Source organism: Callorhinchus milii, unplaced genomic scaffold, assembly GCF_018977255.1.
Source record: "Callorhinchus milii isolate IMCB2004 unplaced genomic scaffold, IMCB_Cmil_1.0 Scaffold29, whole genome shotgun sequence".
In the NCBI taxonomy this organism is placed as follows: domain Eukaryota; kingdom Metazoa; phylum Chordata; class Chondrichthyes; order Chimaeriformes; family Callorhinchidae; genus Callorhinchus; species Callorhinchus milii.
The window spans coordinates 3,529,312-3,549,662 of NW_024704770.1; the positions used below are offsets into that span (position 1 = coordinate 3,529,312).

General features: G+C 50.3%; 1 protein-coding gene across 1 annotated transcript; it reads right to left on the reverse strand.

Annotated features, from left to right (window-relative positions):
* Positions 1-3,467: 3,467 nt before the first annotated feature.
* Positions 3,468-13,395, reverse strand: LOC103190937 (surfeit locus protein 4). The gene is made up of 6 exons (XM_042344727.1): positions 13,291-13,395; positions 7,580-7,766; positions 6,021-6,097; positions 5,225-5,268; positions 4,262-4,448; positions 3,468-4,020 (listed from the first exon to the last, which is right to left on the reverse strand). The coding sequence occupies exons 1-6, from the start codon at positions 13,339-13,341 to the stop codon at positions 3,754-3,756; spliced, it is 813 nt and encodes a 270-aa protein (XP_042200661.1). The 5' UTR covers positions 13,342-13,395; the 3' UTR covers positions 3,468-3,753.
* Between the last annotated feature and the right edge of the window lie 6,956 nt (positions 13,396-20,351).

The window sequence follows — 20,351 nt, forward strand, 5'->3', positions numbered from 1 at the left end:
GAGGGCGGGCGGAGGCAGGTTCGCTCTGCGCACGCGCGGTGGGGGGAAAGGGCGGCGAGTGCGCAAGCGCCGCGGGGGGGAAGCGGGAGGTTCGACTGCGCAGGCGCTGCGGGGAGGCCGCTACTGCGCAGGCGCCTGGGAGGGAGTGAGACACACACACACACACACACGAGGTCATTGACCTGAAACTTTCCTCTCTCTCCATAGATGCTGCCTGACCTGCTGAGTGTTTGTTCTCAGCCACTTCTGTATTTATTTCGGAGAGGAGGGGAGGAAGAGTGTGGGGGGGGGGGGTTCTCGCACATGTGCTGGTGGGAAGGTAATGATGCCGATGATAATATATAATAGTAACCCTTCCATTTGATACAGCGCCTCATCGCGTATCCTGAGATGTCTCAAAGCGCTTCACGGGGGGGTACACCGTCGAGCGGAGTGACTGTGTGTTTTGCGGGGGCGCGGGCCCCGCAAAATTGCTGTGCGCAATTGTCAGCCGCGTTTCACCCACAATCGATGCAGTGAATTAATTTCACAGTATATCCGGTGAAGCGCTTTGAGACATCTCAAAGACATGACAAGGCACTATTAAATGCAAGGATTATTATTATCTCCCTTTCTCAAACTTCCCTTCTGGGCCAGACCACTCCATGTTTTTAACCACAGTCTGCGCAGGCATCTTTTTGACCTCGTCTCCCATCCTAGCTCTGATTTGGAGACTGTTTTGGATCCCCCTAACAAGAGAAAACAAGCACGATGGGCCGAATGGCCTCCTTCTGAGATCCTATTACCCACCGAGCTACCGGGAAGAGCAGAGCGTTATAAAACCACAGCGTCCACGGGACTGTCAATGGTTGAATCGCTCAGAACGAATCTCCGCTCGTCTCTGTTCTTAAACGGCACAAATTTAACCTGTACCATTTCAGGGAGACAAACCTCCACCTCAGAGAAGTGAATGAATCACGCACATCTTCGGGTCTAAGTACAGAAGGCTAAGCTCAGTCTCTTTATCTCACACTTAGTAGAAGTTGCATGACTCAACTCTAAAGACCAGAGGAAAGAAAATCAATAGGAAGGCAAGATAAAATGAGCCAAATTGGTCCTAAAATATCAGTAATTAGACCTAGCCACCTGTGTCATTGGGGGAAGGGGAAAAGAATCAGTCAGGATTTTTGCTCCTTATCGTGATCTCGTTGTCAATCGGACTAAAAAAAAGTGTTGAGCAAAGATGGGATCACCGGAGGCTGATGGCTCGAAAGTCCAGTGGCCTGCCAACACTGGCTGTCCGGGCTGACACACAAAGAAAGTTGTTGGCCAGAGCTACCGAGGGAACTTGGTGCTTGCAGAACAAATCCCAGCACGAATCAGCACATTTGGGAAGAGGGCGAAAAACATAACATTTTACATAATATTAATAATCCTTGCATTTGATATAGCGACTCATCACGTCTTCACGACGTCTCAAAGCGCTTCACAGAATATACTGTAAAGTGAATTGACGCGGCAGCCAAATTGCACACAGCAGTGTCCCACAAACAGCCGTGGATTGAGTGACCAATCTAATATTATTATTTTTGAAAGAATTATTACCTCCAAGAAAGCGATCCACCAATTGACCAACAAGCGGGTTCCTGCTTACTAAGTAAACAAAGGCGTGTGCGTGGAGTAAAGAAACTTGCCTAACGTTTCGCCCGGCCCGGGAATTGAACCCAGGTTCTCTTGCTTGGGAGGCGAGCGCTCTAACCAACACGCTACAGGACTCCAAAGAAATAATACATAGGAAATAATTCTGCTCTCTCACCCCACCCCATAAAAAAAAGCCCATCTATTTGATCCATTCGTAGAATGCCCCTCAGAGCTGTTAGAATTACACACACACGCACACAAACGAACAAAGCATTTTTTCCAATGCATTTAATGAGCCTTCCAGCTGAATTGGAAAAACTACAACAACATGAAGACATTCAGTCAGTTAACCACACCGTACTGCTGATAAGACATTTCCGTACTTGTGGAAATTTTTTTAAAATTTAATTTAGAAAACAGGTATGCGTTGCTAAAACTGTGCGGCTGAGGTAACAGGCTAATGTCGTTGCAAACAAAGGGTATTCAACGGGACAGGAGCGCCCGTGAAACTTTCCACGTCTGCCAAATTGTTCAGCGGTCATCAGAAAGCAAACTGCAAACGCTGCAAAATATACGTTCCGAGTTCGCTTTCACTTAACTGACAAAAGGTCTTCCGCACAACCTTGCTCTCACTCGGGTTGTCGGGATGAGATGCAGAGAGAGGGTAGGGGAAGGGGAGAAGATCGAGAGACGTAGTGCACTCCTGTGTGTGTGTTCCCCTCCTCCTCCCCCCCCCCCCCCAAAACCCTGTGGTTAACAGGTTTTCACTGGCAAAACTTGCTTCATCAATGGCACTTTAGAACTGGGTCAAATATTTCTGTTCCCCTCTCTCCCCACACCTCCAGCACGTAATCCACCAGTCACCGGCTCATTGAGCCAGGCATGGCCACTGTCAGTGCTGGGCTCCAGCTCCCACTCCCGTCACATGCGAGGCAATAAGCACAGAACATCGGTGTGTACATTTGGTCTTTATTAGCTGGGACGTGGCTCTGTGTCTGTGTGTGTGCGCTCGCACAGAGATTCGAAGCTTGCGAGTTCACAGCACGCTCCAGAACAACCCCCACCCCCCACCCACATCGCTGCCCGAAGGACAAGGTGACAGACACAGATCATCGTGCAAGGCACTTGGTTGTTTGTAACAAGGCAGACTGTACCGTGTTGTTGGGGAGGCTTGGGGAGGGCTGGGGAGGAGGGAGGCTGGGGGAGGGTTGGGTTGGGGAGGGCAGAGGGTTGGGTTGGGAGGGGTGGAGGGGAGGACTGAACGTTCCATTTAATTATTCCAAAAGGCCAGAACATGCAGCTGGTGCTGGGGGGTGGGAAGGGGAGGGTTGTGGGCCGGGCCTGACCCATGGTCAGAGAGCTGGGCTCGTTCACGATAACAAAAATAGAAATTTAGCAACGAGAGTCCGTGGTGCTGGAGGGCACATTGACCTTGACCCTCGGAAATCTCATCTACCTCTGGTCGGGGTGAGGTGAACATGGAGGGAGAGTCATTAAAATAGATTGTCTGGAGCAAAACCAGCCCGATGTGAGGAAATCATAAAGATTCTTGGCCAATCTGCCCTTATAGAGGCATCGCGAGTCTAGGGCTGGGCACCCAAAGGAAAACAGGCGAGAGATAATAACAATAATAGTAACAATCCTTGCATTTGGTACAGCGCCTGTATCGAGACGTCACAAAGCGCTTCACGGGATATACTGCAAAGTGAATTGACTGTATTTTGTGGGCAACATCCGAGTGTTTTTGGGGAAAATTTGGCACGGTTTCACACCACCTAACGGCAAAAATACTGGGCAGGAGAAGAAATGTAGCTGAACACTGAAAGGTGATGCGGGGGGGGGGGGGGGAATGAGGGCAGGGTGGGGGGGATGGAGGGGGAGAGACACGACAAACCGTAGTGTACGAATTTATGCTTCACACGAAACAAACCAAATAAAGGAGGTAGGTGGGGTGGCGAGGGGGAGGTAAGGGAGAGAGGAAAAAAACCAACAAAAGAAACACAACACATTCATCTAGACTGACTCAAGATAGCGGAGGTAACCGATGCCGAAATTGTAAAAATAATTAAAAAAAATTACAGGACTAGACACGATACACATATATATATTTCTCTGAGACCAGGGCTAACCTCCTCACCACTTCTTTTTGTGTTCATCCATGGAGACTCCCCCGGGTCCCAGAGCCACCACTAACAGCAGGCCTCCGATCACAGACATGGTTTGGAAAAAGTCATACTTTAGGAAGTCGTGCATGGGGCTGTAGAAGGGGATCGACCAGAAGGCGTTCTGTACCAGGTTCAACACGAACAGCCACACCACCAACGTCAGGGCAGCCAGCTTGGTCTTGAAGCCGATGGCCACTAGGATGATCAAGGTGGTGCCCACGATGTCTTGGAGGATCTAGGCCAAAGCCAACAACAACAACAAATGACACATCAGGAGGATGTCAGGGATTTGGACCCAAACAGTCGTGGATTCAGCAGCTTAAAACATTTTTTTTGAAAGGATGATTACCACTGGAAAAGCAATCCATCGATCGACTTAACAAGCGGGTTCCGACGTACTGCCAGGTAAGCAGAGGCGTGCGTGTGTGAGAGTGAGAGCGCTGAGTAAGGAAACTTGCCTAACGTACAGTACTCACATTAAGTGCGTTCAAGGAGAAGTGCAAGAGAGTCATGAACATCAAGACGAGTAAGACACGGCCCCCCAGCTGCATGTACTGACGTGGCGAGTTGGTGCCCATGGTGGGGACCCCCGCAAACATGGTCTTCCCTTCCGATCGAGACTCCGCCAGCAGCAGCAGCAACCCACCTCCCAGTGCCATGTTCCTAAATAGGAGGGTCACAAGGACTCGGTCTCATTCAAATAATATAATCCTTGCATTTCATATAACACCGCGTTGCAACTTCCAGACAACTCAAGTGAATGGACTGTGTGTATTTTGTGGGTGAAAAGTGGCAGCCAATTGCCCAGAGCAGTGCTCCACAAACAGTCATGGATTGAAGTGACCAAATTATAATTTATTTTTTTAAAAAGAGATTATAATCTGCAGAAAAGCGATCCACCAATCTAACCTAACAACCAGGTTCCTAGTTACTGCATGCGTGGGTGGCGTGTGTGTGTGTGTGTGTAGTAAGGAAACTTGCCCGAGGTTTTGCACAGCCCGTGAATCGAACCCAGGTCCTCTTGCTTGCGAGCCGAGTGCCTAACCACTACACTACAGGACTTAGGTCCACGTTAAGCATTGCATATCAAACCCCAACATCTGAAAAGCAAAACACCTCTTCCCCTCCCCCTTAATCCTGAACAGCTGTAGATCCAAGGTCTTTAAAGCACAGAACACAGTGTCTCCATTACATAAGCGTTGCCTTGGCTCGGTTAGTCAATCAGTCAGTAGCATGGGGTCAGGTCATTCAGCCTCTCTCATCAGATGATGGGCTCAAAGCCCAAGCTGACTCTTTAGTGCAGAGGTAGGGCTTCACACGCCTGATGTGGGGCTCTGACCCACAGCCATTTTATCCACAGGTGACAGGGTTGGCAAAGGAGACAATTCACCAAAGAGCCAAACACCACTGTGGGAATCTACACACAGTAATCCACTCACCTCATCAAGAATTTGAGATCCCATAAAATGCTGTAAGCGACTGTCTGAAAACACAAGCCAGATAAATAGTTGAACACTTATCAAATCCTTAGTCACGGCTGATCGAGTTAGCAGGTAGACCCGTCAACGAAATAATTAATTTTGATCAACAGGAAGTGGGGAGGAAGATTGCTCTGACTGATGAGCGCAGCGAGTTCGAGTTAGTGGAAAAAAAAGTCAGTCACACAAAGTTGCAGAGCTCGGCAATTTTCACGCTTCAAGAGCAGAGACTATTAATCCAAGATTGAAGCGCGTTCAGGAAACTGACTGCTGCTGTCCCTAAAGGTCAGAATTCACAACAGTTTTCGGGACAATAAAAGTAATATAATATGAATACCTAACCAATAATATAATAGTAAAATTATAATAATCCTCACATTTGATACAGCACCTTATCACGTCTTCGAGACGTCTCTAAGCGCTTCACAGGATATGCTGCAAAGTGAACTGACTGTATATTTTGTGGGTGGAAACGCAGCAGCTAAGTGAGATGTCCCGAAGCTGTGATAAGGCGTAATATCAAATGCAAGGATTATTATAATTTCACTATTATTCTTTTTATTATTATTATTTTTGCAGGTGAACGAGGCAGCCAATTTTTTTTGCGCAGCGACATCCCACAAACAGACAATAAGGCGCAGGCAAAGCAGCCAATTCGGTGGTGGGGGGGGTGGTGGGGGGAATGTGTGAGACGAGAGGATGATGTTAATCACTGTCATTTTGCATTCGGCGGGCACTTGTGTGTCACCGGGTTTACCTGCATTGCAATGAGTACAAATAAGCCACAGCAAGCGTAAGGCACAAACTTCCGAGTCAGCACCAGAATGCATCCAGCTGTAAAGACAAGAGAGACGTTGATTAAGGTGAAACAGAATTTAAAACTAATATTAGACTTTCGAGGGCATTCACTGTAATGTACTGTTCACCTAGACTCCCTTTGGTGACAATACAAGCTGCAGGGATGGGAAGGAGTCAGATTTCCACCCTCCAAATGTTTCAGTTCAATACTACTTTCTCAGCGGGCTGTGGCCTGCTCCATGTCCCCCGCCTGGTCCACCATCGGCGCTCGGGATCTTCAGTCTCTCTGCTGCGATCCTTTGGAACTCCATCCCACATCCCCTTCACCTCGCTCCTACCCTCCTTCAAGGCCCTCTTGCTCCACTGCACCTTCAGGCACTCTCCTACCCTACCTGAACCCAACTACCCCCCGCTCGGGTCCAAATCCCTGACTGTCCAGCATCTTGGGACATCCTCCTGATGTGAAAGGCACCTGCGTAAATGTCATTTTGTATAGATACACACATAACGAGCGTCTCCAAAGATAGGTTAGAGAAAGAGGCTACTGCTCTCTCATGCCTCCCAAAGGGAAACTTATGTAGGTCACCAGCCATGGTGGTGGGGAGAGAAAGGGGTCAGAGGAGGACGGAAAGACACACGCTGAACAAACTTCACTCCACCCCACCCTCGGAACCCAACAGAGTGAAGCTGGTAATAATGCTCCTCCCGGGAACTCAGTCCTGGAGAAAACGTTGCTCTATATAGTCCATCAAACCCGTGGAGAATACGGAAATGAACATAAATTTAAACAGTCGTCACCAGCTGACAAGTCCCCCCACATCTTTGCAAACAGAAGCCGGATTAGCTCAGGCAATTGAGCAGCGATTTTCGACACCAGTTTATTTGGTTTATTTTTTGGTCGGCTGGGTGTCTTGACACACGCGGAAACCCATTACCGTTGCTTAAGACTATCTAAACCCAACCTGAGAATTCGATGCATCTCATCTACCCATGGAAATCCCAGATATAGATTGTTGGGAGGAGGCAAGGTGAAGGAGCTCTGGGATGGAGTTCCAATCCGCCAAACAAAGAGAAAATTTCACTCCTGACTTACGAGACCTTGGACACATTAAATAATCTTTGCATTTGATACAGCGCCTTATCATGTCTTCAAGACGTCTCAAAGCGCATCACAGAATATACTGTAAAGTGTAGTGACTGTATATGTTGTGGGAGAAACACAGCAGCCAATTGCGCACAGCAGTGCCCCCAAAACAGTTATGGATTGAGTAACCAAAATATTATTATTATTTTCTTTGAAGGAATTATTACCCCCAGAAAAGCCACCCGCCAATCAACTAACAACCGGGTTCCTACTTACTGCTTGGTAAACAGAGGCGTGTGAAGTAAGGAAACTTGCCCAACATTTCCGCCCTGCCGGGAATCAAACCCAGGTCTCTCGCTTGCGAGGCAAATGCTCTAACCACTGAGCTACAGGACTCCACGGATGGTACCATTATCGCTTCAGCAATGACTCACCTAGTTGCCCGACCATATTGAGGAAAACGAACATAACGGCAACAAAGGTGCCGCAGTGCCAGGTCAGGTCGATGTAGTCCCTCTGCTCATTCCACTGGAACCACATGCGAAAGCCATCCTCCAGGAAGGTGCTGATCAGACACAAGTGGGCTATGTGTGGCAGGAAACGTTTGGTCACTCGCAGAAACTGAAAGAAAGCATCAAAAAATAAAATCACCGATTTACCTTGTAAATACTGACTCGAGTGGTCTCTGACAAACGCAGAAACATTAACTAGTACTCGAGCTCTCTGCTGACTAACAACTGCCTACTTGACTGGCAATTTGCTCTGTCGCCAACGACTTGAAAACCAATTTGCTACAAGTCCGAGGTAATTACCCATTTTTTTTACTCCCACCTTAAACACTACAAGATTTGCTCTCCTTACAGAAGTGGAGGAGGTGAATGAAAAAGAGAAGGATGTCAAATATCCAAACGGGGACCAGAAGCTGCCGAGAGAACCACACGGCAAATAATAACAATAATCCTTGCACTTGTTTATAGTGCCTTATCACGCCTTCGGGAGAGGTGTCTGCAGCCAGTAACTTAGCTTGGGGCCTGGCTCTACGTGCTGTGGGCCGCGAGCACAGGTCCATTCTGAACCCCCCCCCCAACCCACTCCCCATTTGAAGCTCGTTTGCCTACGAAATATGCAGTCGCTACACTTTGCAGCAAATCCTGTGAAACTCTTTGACATGTCCTCCCAATACAGAGGACCCTAAGACCAAATGAAAGGATTTTAGTATTATTACTTTATCACTGCAAAGCAAACTTCCACAAATGCACCTCACCAAAGCTTACAGCTGTTTGTACAACACGGGGACGGACGTAACTCGTCTATATTGACCTGCAACCGTGATATCTGGATTTCCTAACGTAGGGAGTATACCGAAAGCCTGACATCTAAAATGGAGACCAAAGGGTCAAGGAGAACACAGAGAAATCACTGGTGTTCCAACTGCAGTATCTACAGAGGTTTCAGCACGTGTTGTAAACGTGATATCGCTCTTAAAGCTACAATTCTGAGCAGTGACTTGCTCGGGAGCTGCAATAAACAGGAATATTAGTAAAGCAACGTCTTCTTTGTTCATGAAAAGCAACATTATTTATTCCGGGGGTGGCAGAGTAGAGTGGTGTCAGGCCTTCGAGTACACGGGCAAGGTGGTTGACTGCCCTCCTGTTTGTTCTTCGTGCCCTCACTTCCACCATCGGTGGCCAAGCTTTCAGCCACTACGTTCCGAAACTCTGTCACACACTCCCTCAATGGCCCTACACCTTGCCCCTCCATCCTTCCTCATCTTCAGATCGCGCCTGAAAGCCTTCCTATTCGTCTGTGCCAATGGTCACCTCCCCCCTCCCTGGCGTTGTGCTCTGTCACTGTCAAGCGCTCTGGAACGCTACCCCGCGTGAGGGGGCACTGTGTAAATGCAAGTTGTTGTTTACTATTGAAGTTTCACACGCACAAATACCCTGTGCTGTGGCCCTCTGCTCCTCTTGTGGTCACAAACGGACATCCTACACCTTACATTTCAGAATGAAGCTTCCTCTCCTCCGGCAAAGGCAGCTCTGCACAGCACGACTCCCATTAAGACTAATTGTTTAATTGCCTGACTGCCTTCTGAGGCAAGGTGAGACATTTTAAATGATAAAACACATACTTCTCGTACATAGTGGAATCCTACTACTATGAGAAGCCCAGAATGAACTTGTTAGAACTGCATTTAATGAGTTAAGTTGCATCACTCAGGCTCAACGTTTAATTTACGCTTTGCCAAATCTTTGAATCAATTTATCGTGTCAGCACAGGAACAATTTGACCCTACAGTATTAATTGAGTTTAGAATCTGTAATCAAATCGCGGTTAGTTACAGTGACATTCATAAACTCCTAGTCAAACTAGCAATTTGCTATCCTAATTGGTAAGTGGGTTAAAAGCCTGGTCTAAGTTTCTCCCAGGTAACCACTGCTTACTATGTAAAGCGGCAGACATTGGGACTTCAGTAAGTGGTTTGAGGGAGGCAAATCATTTTCAGGCAGCACCTGGGAATGGAAAACGATATTTGCAGTGAATGCAAATTATTGGAAACAATCCAGTTTTCGGGGGAAAAGGCAGTGGAGTACGGCTAAATGGAGAGCTCCTACAGAGTCCTGTAGCATTTTGGTTAGTGCATTCGCCTCGTAATCAAGAGGACATGGATTCGATTCCCGGGGAGGGCAAGTTTCCTTACTTGGCTTGGCAATTGGCTGTAGCTTTTCAACCACAAAATACACACTCACTCCATTTTACTGTAAATCCTATGAAGTGCTTTGAGATGTCCCAAAGACGCTATAAGGCGCTATATCAAATGCAGTGATTATTAGGCACAGACAATTATTATTATCTGGCACAGATACGATGAGCGAAATCCCTCTCTCTTGGGCTCTGAAACTCTAGGATCTGAAGAGCAATGCACTGAATCATCAGCATTGGGAGGGAGGGAATCAGGCTAATCAGCGCCTTGGGACGTCCTCCCGACGTGAAAGGCGCTCAATAAATGGAATCTTGTTGTTGTTGTTGTTGTAATTTGTCGTAAATAATGACAATTTACTTGTGTATACCGGTCACAAAATCCATTTAATCCAATCGGAACGAAAGCAGAGGTGATGATGGTCACCAGCTATTTACAAAAGATCAAGTATTTAATATAGCGCTTTATCACGTCTTCAAGACGTCTCAAAGCGCTATACAGAATATACTGTAAAGTGAATTGACTGTGTATTTCAAACACAGGTCCTCTCGCTTGCGAGGCGAGAGGGCTCGAACCGCTAAGCTACAGGACTAATAAGGCTTCTTTGGTACTATCAATGGCAAGAGGAAATGTCAATTACGAAACGTTTCTGTAAAGTATACGTATAGGTTACAGTTCGTCTTGTAATTGCCGGGTTCAGACACCTTTTGTGTAGTATTCGCGGAGGCAGCTGCCATGAACCCAGTAGATTATATAAAATTAACTGTACTTTTTTTTAAAAAATAATTTATGCAAACCCTAATAAGCATACGCTACAGATTGTCACAGGGCCTAGTCTAACCGAATGCAAATTAAACTTTTGTCAACAGCCACACGTTCAATAACCTGGGGCCGCCTTACTGGCTGCAAACTGTGGCCATAAAACAGCAGGGTCAGTACATGAGAACAATTTGCTTTGCCACTTTTCTTCCTCCCTCTCCTCAGGCAAGAGAGTGATGAACAAGCAAGGCTACAAGCACACTTCCAATCCCGCAAGCTGATGGTCGTTCTTCAATCCTGAGCCTATACAGCGAATGCTGGTGGCCACTTCACTGATGCCCAGCAACCCAGAATCCCAGAGTGCTTGACAATGGCGGAGCACCACGTCTAGTAGAGACCGAGGTGACCGTAGGCACGGCCGAAGAGGAACAACTTCAGTTCCAGGGAATGGGGCAAGGCGGGAGGATCAAGGGAGAGTGCGCCAAAGTTTGGGACCTAGTGGCTGAAAGCGCAACCACCGATGATACCACAGCAGCGGACTAGTGAGCAGGCACTTTGAATGACCGCTCTCTTGTGGAGTCCTGTAACTCGCTTCTCGCAACGGAGAGGACCCGAGTTCGAATCCCAGGCAAGGAACCCGATTGTTAAATCATTCGTCGGATCGCTTTTCCGGGGATAATGATGCAGCCCCCCACCCCAAAAAAACAAGAATAATTTGGTCCCTCAATCCACGATTGTTTGTGGGATACTGCAGTGCGCAACTGGCTGCTGTATTTCACCTACATGATATAAGGTCAATTCATTTAGCAACATATTGTGCAAAGCCCTTTGAGACACCTCGAAGACATGGTAAGACGCTATATCAAATGCAGAGATTATTAACATCAGGACTATTAAAACGAGGGACTGTTAATGAAAATGAGTGGCACAGACACTAATCTCGACTCCGCTGGGATGAGTTGACACCACAGACCAGGGGGATCAAACCAGGGACTTCACAATCCACACCACATGGTGCCTCCACCAACAGCGGATTATATAGAGGCGGATGCACAGAAAAAGAGAGAGGAAGCCCCAAAGAGAGGCAGACGAACACTGTTTCACAAGGCAGTTTCACTTTCCTGAAAAGTTATCACGTTGTTTAAATATGACAAAAATACTCTCCAACATCAAGCACCAGCCCACCTCATGGCCCCCGCACGATTGGTGGGCAATCTCTGGAATGCCATCCCACCTCAGATCCCCTTTGCCTTATGCCTTACTCTCCCATCTTCAAATCAACCATCGGCGGTTGGGCCTTCAGCCTCTCTGCCCCCATCCTTTGGAACTTCATCCCACCGTTCTTTCGCCTCGCTCCCACCCTTGCCTCATTCAAGGCCCGTCTCGAGACCCTTCTCTTTGATAGTGCCTTTGGTTATCCTCCTAACCCCACTCCTCCTACCCTTCACCCCTACTGATCCCAACCCCCAGCTCGGGTGCAAATCCCCGACTGTCCAGTTTTAGTAAGTCACAGGGGGTGGGAGGAGCGAGGACGTGGAGGGCTTTAAAAAGTGAGGACGAGGATTTTGAACTCTACCCTCTGATGATGGGGAGCCAGCGGAGCTGGCCGAGGATGAAAAGGTGACAGGGTCAAGGAGTGCAGCGTGGGAGAGGACATGAGCTGCAGAATCCTGAGTAATCTGCAGCTTGTGGAGGGAAGAGTTGGGATGTTCGTGTAGTGAAGACTGGAGTGAGTGAGCAATTACAGCCTGTGGAGAAATGGGTGAAGTACCCACATCTCACCAGTTCTGGCCGGGTTCCACTGGCTCCCTCCCCGTCACCGAACGGATCGACTTCAAGATCCTCACCCACTCCCCGGCACCTCCCTACCTCTCCAACCTCCTGACTCCCCCTCAANCCACCACCCGGTCAGCGCCTCCGCTCGACTGGCACCGACCGGCCTCCGGCTCGTCCCTCGCGCCCTCCGGGACCCCACCATCGGAGGTCGCGCTTTGGGCCACTGCGCCCCGAAACTCTCGAACGCTCTCCCTCAATCCCTCCGCCTTGCGCCCCCTCCGCCTTGCGCCCCCACCCCCCCCTCTCTACCCTCGTTCAAGCCCCCCCTTACAGGACTTGACCGAGCGTACGGCCTCCTCACCCCCACAACCCCCCCCCCCAACCCACCGGCTCGGAGTCAGGCTTACGCCACTGTTAAGCGCTCTGAGACGCTCCCCCGCGGGTGGGGGGGGGGGGGGAGGGCGCTGTATAAGCGCGAGCTGTTGCCGTAGAAGCTCTTTGAGACGCCTCGAAGATGAGACAAGACACTGCACCAAATGCAAAGATCATCATCATCAGCAATGATAACAGAGTGAGATGAGGAGACAATGAGTGAGTGAGTGAGTGAGTGAGGGAGGGAGTGAGGGAGTTCACTTCATACCCGTCTCTCACCCCCACCACCCACAGCCCCTTCACAACAACAACAGCAGCAAACTGGCCTTTACGTCACCACCCGCTCAGTGGGTCCAAAACCCCGGGGGTGCGGATAAATCGAGCCCGAGGCTTCAGGGGGGGCAGCTAGGCCGCAAGCCCCTCACACACCCGTCGCCGGCGGTAGGAGTGGGAGGTCGGCTCCCGGGCGGCGGGCGGGGGGAGGGGGGGGCTGCCGTTCGGAGGCGGGGCGGGGGGGGGGGTAGGTGGGGTACCTACCTGGTCGGCGAGGTCCTCGGCTGTGCTCATCACGTTGGCGGGAGCTGACATGGGTGATGGCGGCGGCGGCTTCTCCTGAGAGAGTCCGCGGACTGCAAAGAAGCGCGAGCCCGAGTGCTGCCACGTAAGTAGCAGCGTGCGTGCGTTGCGTGCTGTGCGTCGTGACGCCGACGGCGGGGGCCACGCCCACCCGCCACGTGCCCCCAGAGTGACTGAGTGGGAGAGAGGGGTGGGTGGGGGGGGGGGTGGAGTCACGTGACACGGCGGGGGGGGCGTGGAAGCGGACGCGGGAGGGCGAAGGGGACACGCGTCACCACGCGTCACGCGGCGCGGCGCGCCCCGGTCGCCATTTTGGCCGCTTGGCGGGAACCGGGGGCCGAAGCACGTGCTGGCGGGGCTCCCCCCGGTTTGCGGGCCAATGAGCGGCGTTCCAGCCCCGGGCCGGTTGTCCCCGGGGCGGGGGGGGGGACGCGCACGCACACGCGCGGGGGCGCGGGACCCCCTCCACCGAGCCCCTCCCCCCCCCCGCCCCACCGCCCCCGCCCGGCCAGGGCTTGACGACGACACCACCACCGACAACAACTTGCATTTTATTCGGCGCCCCCTCACCCAGGGTAGCGTCTGGGAGCGCTTGACCGGCCGCGCGCTCAGCCTGACACTGAGCCGGGGTGGGGGGGGAGGGGAGTGGGAGGGGTCAAGGGGGGAAGAGGGGAGGGGGAAAAGGGGGCAAGGGGAGAGGAAAGGACAAGTGGGGGTTGACCATAGGCACGGTCGAAGAGGAAGGTCTTCGGAAACAACCTGACGATGGGGAAGGAAGGAGGGGCAAGGCTTGGGGGCCGGGGGGGGGGGGGGGGGGATTGAGGGAGAGTGTGACAGAGTTTCGGGGTGTAGTGGCTTAAAAGTGCGGCTGCGGACGGTGGAACGGAGGGACATCGCGGGAGGCCGGAGCCAGTCGAGCGGAGGCAGCGGGTTGTGGATTGGGGGGAGTGAGGAGGTGGGAGATTCGTTGTTGTAATTAATTGGCAACGATGACGGCGTCTAATCACACGGCGCCACTCGACGCGGGAGCGACGCCGAGAAGGGGGTGGGGGGGGGAAGAAAGAGGCAAGCTCCATAGTTTTAGCTCGCTCCCCCACGCATGCTTTGGCTCTCACCAATCTGTACCTAACACTCTCTGGGATGAGGTAATGAGGGTGCAACCACGGAGAGAGCGAGAGAGAGAGAGAGAGACTGTGCATTCCATTCTAGTAGATGATATAGGTGATGTGGGACTCTGGCTTGGATGCTGTTAAGCACAGTGATGGGTCCCCACATGTGTCCAGGCACCTGGCTGATGAAAGAAAAATGTAACGTGGGGTGGAAAAGAGAAGCTCGCAGTTTCAACCCACCTCCCCCCGCCATGTCACAAGTACAGTCTTGACAGCAAACGTCCTCTGAAGCACATCGAGACGTTTCGATGCTGCAGGAACTATATGAAAGGTAAGAATGGTTACCTGTTCACAAGTTGTGACTTTGAAGCAGGGTAGGGAAGGGATTGTGCAATTTTAATAATCCTTGCATTTGATGCAGCGCCTGATCCCGTCTTTGAGACGTCTCAAAGCGCTTCATAGAATATATTGTAAAGTGAATGGACTGTATTTTATGGGTGAAGTGCGGCAGCCAATTGCACACAGCAGTGTCCCACAAACAGTCGTGGATTGAGTCCGAATTCTTCTTCTTATTTTTTAAAGGGATTATTACCCCCGGAAAGCGATCCACCAATTGACTAACAAGGCATGCGTGCGTGTAAAGTAAGGAAACTTGCCTAAGGTTTTGCCTCGACCCCCCCCACTGGGAATCGAACCCGGGTCCTCTTGCTTGCAAGGCGAGTGTGTTAACCAATACGCTACAGGACTCCACAATTTTAGGCACTCTGCTGGGGAGTGTTCAGAGATAGTTCCGGAACTAAGTAACGCGAGTTATGGACTGGGAGCTTAAAGTGCTTATTCTCTGACTCGGAGGTGAAAGTGCTGAGCGACTGAGACAGCGACTGACAAAGTTCAAAATAACAGGAACTCCTTTTGGACTGAATCCCTTTTTGCTTTATTTTAAAAAAAAGCGACACTGTTGAAAGTCACATCCACAGGTCTGTCACAGTCAGTCGGGATATTTTTGTGACATTCGTTATAATAAGACAATAGTTGCTCTGTTGCAGACTCATTGATTGCGTTGTGTGTCGGGGCAGGGAGTGGAACGAAATTGAATCCATTAACATTTTTAAACGTTATTCACTGTGCGCGTGGGTTTATATAGAGCGGTGTGACAAAGATTGCGGTGGGGGAGGGGGCAGGAGGTGTCACTTCCATTGATCAAACCCTACATAACTCACGAGTACTTTTATTCTCCTGCAAATTCACTTTTAAAGGCAGACAATACATGTCCTGGATTTTACCCTTTTTTTTTAATGAAGTCGTTTTAATGAACAAAAACCCTCATCTTAAAGTGGCCCAATGAATAAGTGTCCCCCACCCCATGATCCCAACCACCAGCTCAAGTCCAAATCCCTGACTGTCCAGCACCTTGGGATGTCCTCCCAACGTGAAAGGCGCCACGTAAATGGAATGTGTTGTAATTATTATTATTATGATAATAATCCTTGCTTTTGATATATATAGTGCCTTATCACGTCTTCGAGACAGTTCAGTTTGCACACAGCAAAGGTCGCGCACTCGGACATGAATTCCCATGACCACTTCAGGTGGGACTTGAAAGAGTGGAGAGAGAGAGAGAGAGGTGGTGGTGGGGGGGCAAGGCGGAGGGATTGAGGGAGGGTGTTCCACAGTTTGGGGGCGTTGTGGCTGAAAGCACGACCTCCGATGGTGGGGTGGAGGGTGCGAGGGACGAACCAGAGGCCGGTCAGTGCCAGTCGAGTGGAGGCGCTGACCGGGTGGTGGATTGGGGGGAGTGAGGAGGTCGGAGAGGCAGAGAGGTGAATGGATTTGAGCACGAGTGTAAGGATCTTGAAGTCGATCTGTTCGGTGAAGAGGAGGGAGCCAGTGGAGCCCGGCCAGAACTGGTGAGATGTGGGTATGGAGTTTGGTCCGGGTCAGTATGCGGACAGCAGAGCATTGAATGAGCTGAATCTTGTAAATGGTGAAGCTGGGGATAGAGGTAGACAGAAGTAGAAAGAGAGCAGGGATGAATGCATTGTTTAAACTGAGTCTCTCTCAAGGCTGAGTCAGTCTGCTTCGTGATAATAATAATCCTTGCATTTGATTTTTATCACGTCGTCAAGATGCCTCAAAACGCTTCACAGAATACACTGTGAAGTGAAGTGACTGTATATTTTGTGGGCGAAATGCAGCAGCCAATCGTGCGCAGCAGCGCCCCACAAACAGTCGTGGATTGAGTGACCAAATTATTATTATTACGCCCGGAAAGCGATCCGCCAATCGACTAACAACCGGGTTCCTACTTACTGCTGGGTGAAATGAGGCGTGTGTGGAGTAAGGAAACTTGCCTAAGGTTTCGCCCCGACCAGACCCGACTGGGAATCAAACCCGGGTCCTCTCGCTTGCGAGGCGAGGCTCAAACCACTACACTACAGGACTCCGTGTCCGATGGGACGGACGGAATCTCTGTTGTGGTTCTGGGAGTGTGGCTCCCCATCCCTTGCGGATGAGATCTTAGAACCTCCCCCCTCCCCAAATAAAATCAGTCGTTCATTTCATGGCTGTTTGCAGGGACATTGCTGTGAGCAAACTGGCTGTCACATACACCAACAAGGCACAGAGTTCCCTGTGCTTGACAGCAACTCTCTGTGAAGGCTGATGATAGAGACGCCAGATCAGACGTGAGGGTTTTTTACTCGGTGTCTGGGCTCTGCCTGACTGGCTGATGTGGTAACTGTTTATTGCAAGAAGTGGAAAATTAATCCTTTTTCCCCAGCACCAGCCTCGTTCCATGTGATAAGCTAAATAAATCAGAACTAACATTCCAGCCTTAACCCTGAGCTGCTCAGTGCACAGCTTCCCCTCTTGATCTTCAATGATTTCCTTCTCGGTCTCAGCCTGTGTGTCGATGTGTGTGTGCCTGAGCTACAGTGTGTGCTACATGTGTATGTATTTTGTCTGCCTGTTGTGTTGGTGTGTGTTGATACGTTGTGTGTGCATGTGTTGTGTCAGTGAACGTGTGCGCGCGCATTCGTTGTATGTGTGTGTGTGCGTTGTTTGCTTGTTGTGTTGGGGTGTGTGTGTGTGTGTGGGGGGGAGTAAGGAGACTTGCCCAAGGTTTCACCCTGCCCAGCCGGGAATCGAACCCAGGTACTCTCGCTTGCGAGGCGAGTGCTCTACTGAGCTACAGGACTCCAGAAAAGGCTGAATCTGATCTCCTGAAGGCGTTGATGAAAGATAGTTTAAACGTTTGGTCAGGACAGCAATTTGTGTAAAAGCTTCTTAAGGTGTGACACAGAAATCAATGAGTCTCTTAAACTAAGCTCCGTGACATTGGAGGGCCCCTTTCCCAGTGTTTCTCCTGCACATCGTTCTCCCAGGACAACTTGATAGGGATCAATCTCCTTTGAGGTTTCCCAGGGCTGTCTCCTTTATCATTGGCTATTTCCCGACCCTGCTTTAATTTCCAAGGAAACGGAGTAAATTGCTATTGATTTTTGCCTCCGACCTTTGGGCCAAAGCTGCTGTCACAGTAACAACACCAATAACTTCACCCTAAACCTGGCTGCCACATGCCTCCCACCCACCCCAAACACACGCTCACACGTACATACATACGTACACACATTTACACTAACCACACACATATACTCACACTCACTCACTCATACTCATGCACAAATACTCACACACATACACACTCAGTCATACACAAATACACTCATTCACACACACAGACACACACATGTACAAACGCATACACAGTGACACACACACACATGCAGTCATACATATACACTGACACACAGTGTGTTACAAACACACAGTCACTACACTCAGGTGATTCCCTGTGCAGGGAGCGCTTTCTTTGAGACGACAGAGACTTTCCGACGTGCTTTCGAGTCATTGTTAAAGTTCCTTCTTCTCAACCACTTTGAACATGGCAACTGGGAGAGAGTGAATGATACCCACCACCCCCACCCCCTCCATAAGAGTCGGGGGGTGGGGGGAGGGGGGGAAGTGGGGGGCATTACCTGGATATCCGCTTAGAACAGACCTGCCGGGTTTAGGGTAAAGCCAAGAGGCTTTGCAGCTTGCTAGGCGTTCAATGGGTCAGGGGAGATATTAACATGAGAGAGAGAGCGGAGAGGAGAGGAGAGGCTGTCGAGAGCAGTCAGGCAGTAATAAAACAGCCGTGGGGTAGACACAAGCTGGACAGACTATTCTGTAAACAGGGGTCGCTGCAGCGCTAGGAGCTGTTAACAGGAGGATCAAAAACTGAAGGACTTTTAAATAAGAACCTAAGAGTTTCCTGGACGAAAGAGAAAACCGAGGTCCATCCAGTTCCCCATCCACCCATCCTGGCAGTCGCTTGACATGTCATGTGCCCCAACTATACTGAGTCCGGCGTCCCCGAATCCTCCGCTCCACCATCAGCAGCCGTGCCTTCCGTCACTGCGTCCCAAAACTTTGGAAATCTCTCCCTCAACCCCTTAGCCTCGCCCCCTCCTTCCCCATCTTCAGGTCGCACCTGAAGATCTTACTTTTTGACACTCACTTGAGGGAGAGAGTTCCAGAGATACAGGGCGTAGTGGCTAAAGGCACGGCCCCCGGAGGTGGAGCGGTGGGGGCGAGGGATGAACAGGAGGTTGGAGCCAACCAAGCAGAGGCAGCAGGTGGTGGAATGGGGTGGGGGGTAAGCAAGTCGGAGAGGTAGGGAGGTGTGAGGGCATGAAGGGATTTGAGAACGATCACTATCACAGCGCTGGAAAGTGTGTGCGTGTTGTTAGCTAACGCTGGCTGCTGGCCATCTCTCTCCTGGAGTTTTCCCTGTGGATTCCATCACAGGTTCTGAGTCCTGTCTCTGAGGCCACTTGTGCTTTAGAAGTCGTGAGGATCTTAATGCTCTCGTTTCTCTCTCTGGGTCTTTTGCTAATTAAACGACGGACTGACCTTGCGATCTTCAAAGCTGGAGGACACAGCTCCCCCTCCCTCTCCTCTCCTCTCCCCGCCCCTCACCCCATCCGCTCCCGACGACAATCCACATGTACACGTCCCTAAGCATTTCACAGGATATACTGTGAAGCGAATTGACTATGTATTTCCCTTCAAATAATAATTTAAAAAAATAATAATTTGGTCACTCAATCCACGACTGTTTGTGGGACGCTGCCGTGCGCAATCGGCCGCAGCGTTTCGCCCACAAAACGCACAGTCACTCCACTTGACAGTGCATTCTGTGAAGCGCTTTGAGACGTCGCGAAGGCGTGATTGATAAGACACTGTGCCAAACGCAAGGATTGTTATTATTATTAATATTGTTGTGGTGGTTTAGAGTGAAAGCTGAGCGCTGCTCCCCCACTCGAGAGCTCACGCAGTAACTAGGACACCTCACAGTGTGACGGATATCAGACTTCACAGAGGTGACCCTTGATATCGTTGAACACAACCCCTTCACCCACCCCTGCGGTCACTCAGTACTGAACCCCCTCCCCAGGACCAACAACAACTTGCATTTACGCAGCGCCCCTCGCAGAGCGTCCCAGAGCCCTTGACAGTGCCGGAGCAGGTGGGAGGTGAGGGTGAAGTGACTGTAGGCGCAGATAAAGAGGAAGGTCCCACAATTTTTTTTTCGTTACCCCCTGGAAAGCGATCCGCCATTCGACTAACAACCGGGTTCCTATTTACTGCTGGTAAACAGAGGCTCGTGTGTGTGAGAGAGAGAGAAGTAAGGAAACTTGCCTAATCCAACCCAAGTCCTCTCCTTTGCTTGTGAGATGAGTGCACTGACCACTATGCTACGTAGTGCAGTGTGTGTGTGTTGGGGGGGGCAATGTCCAGGGTTTAGGGAGACAGGGAGGGAGGGAGGGAGACAGGGAGGGAGGGAGGGAGAGAGGGAGGGAATCTCAA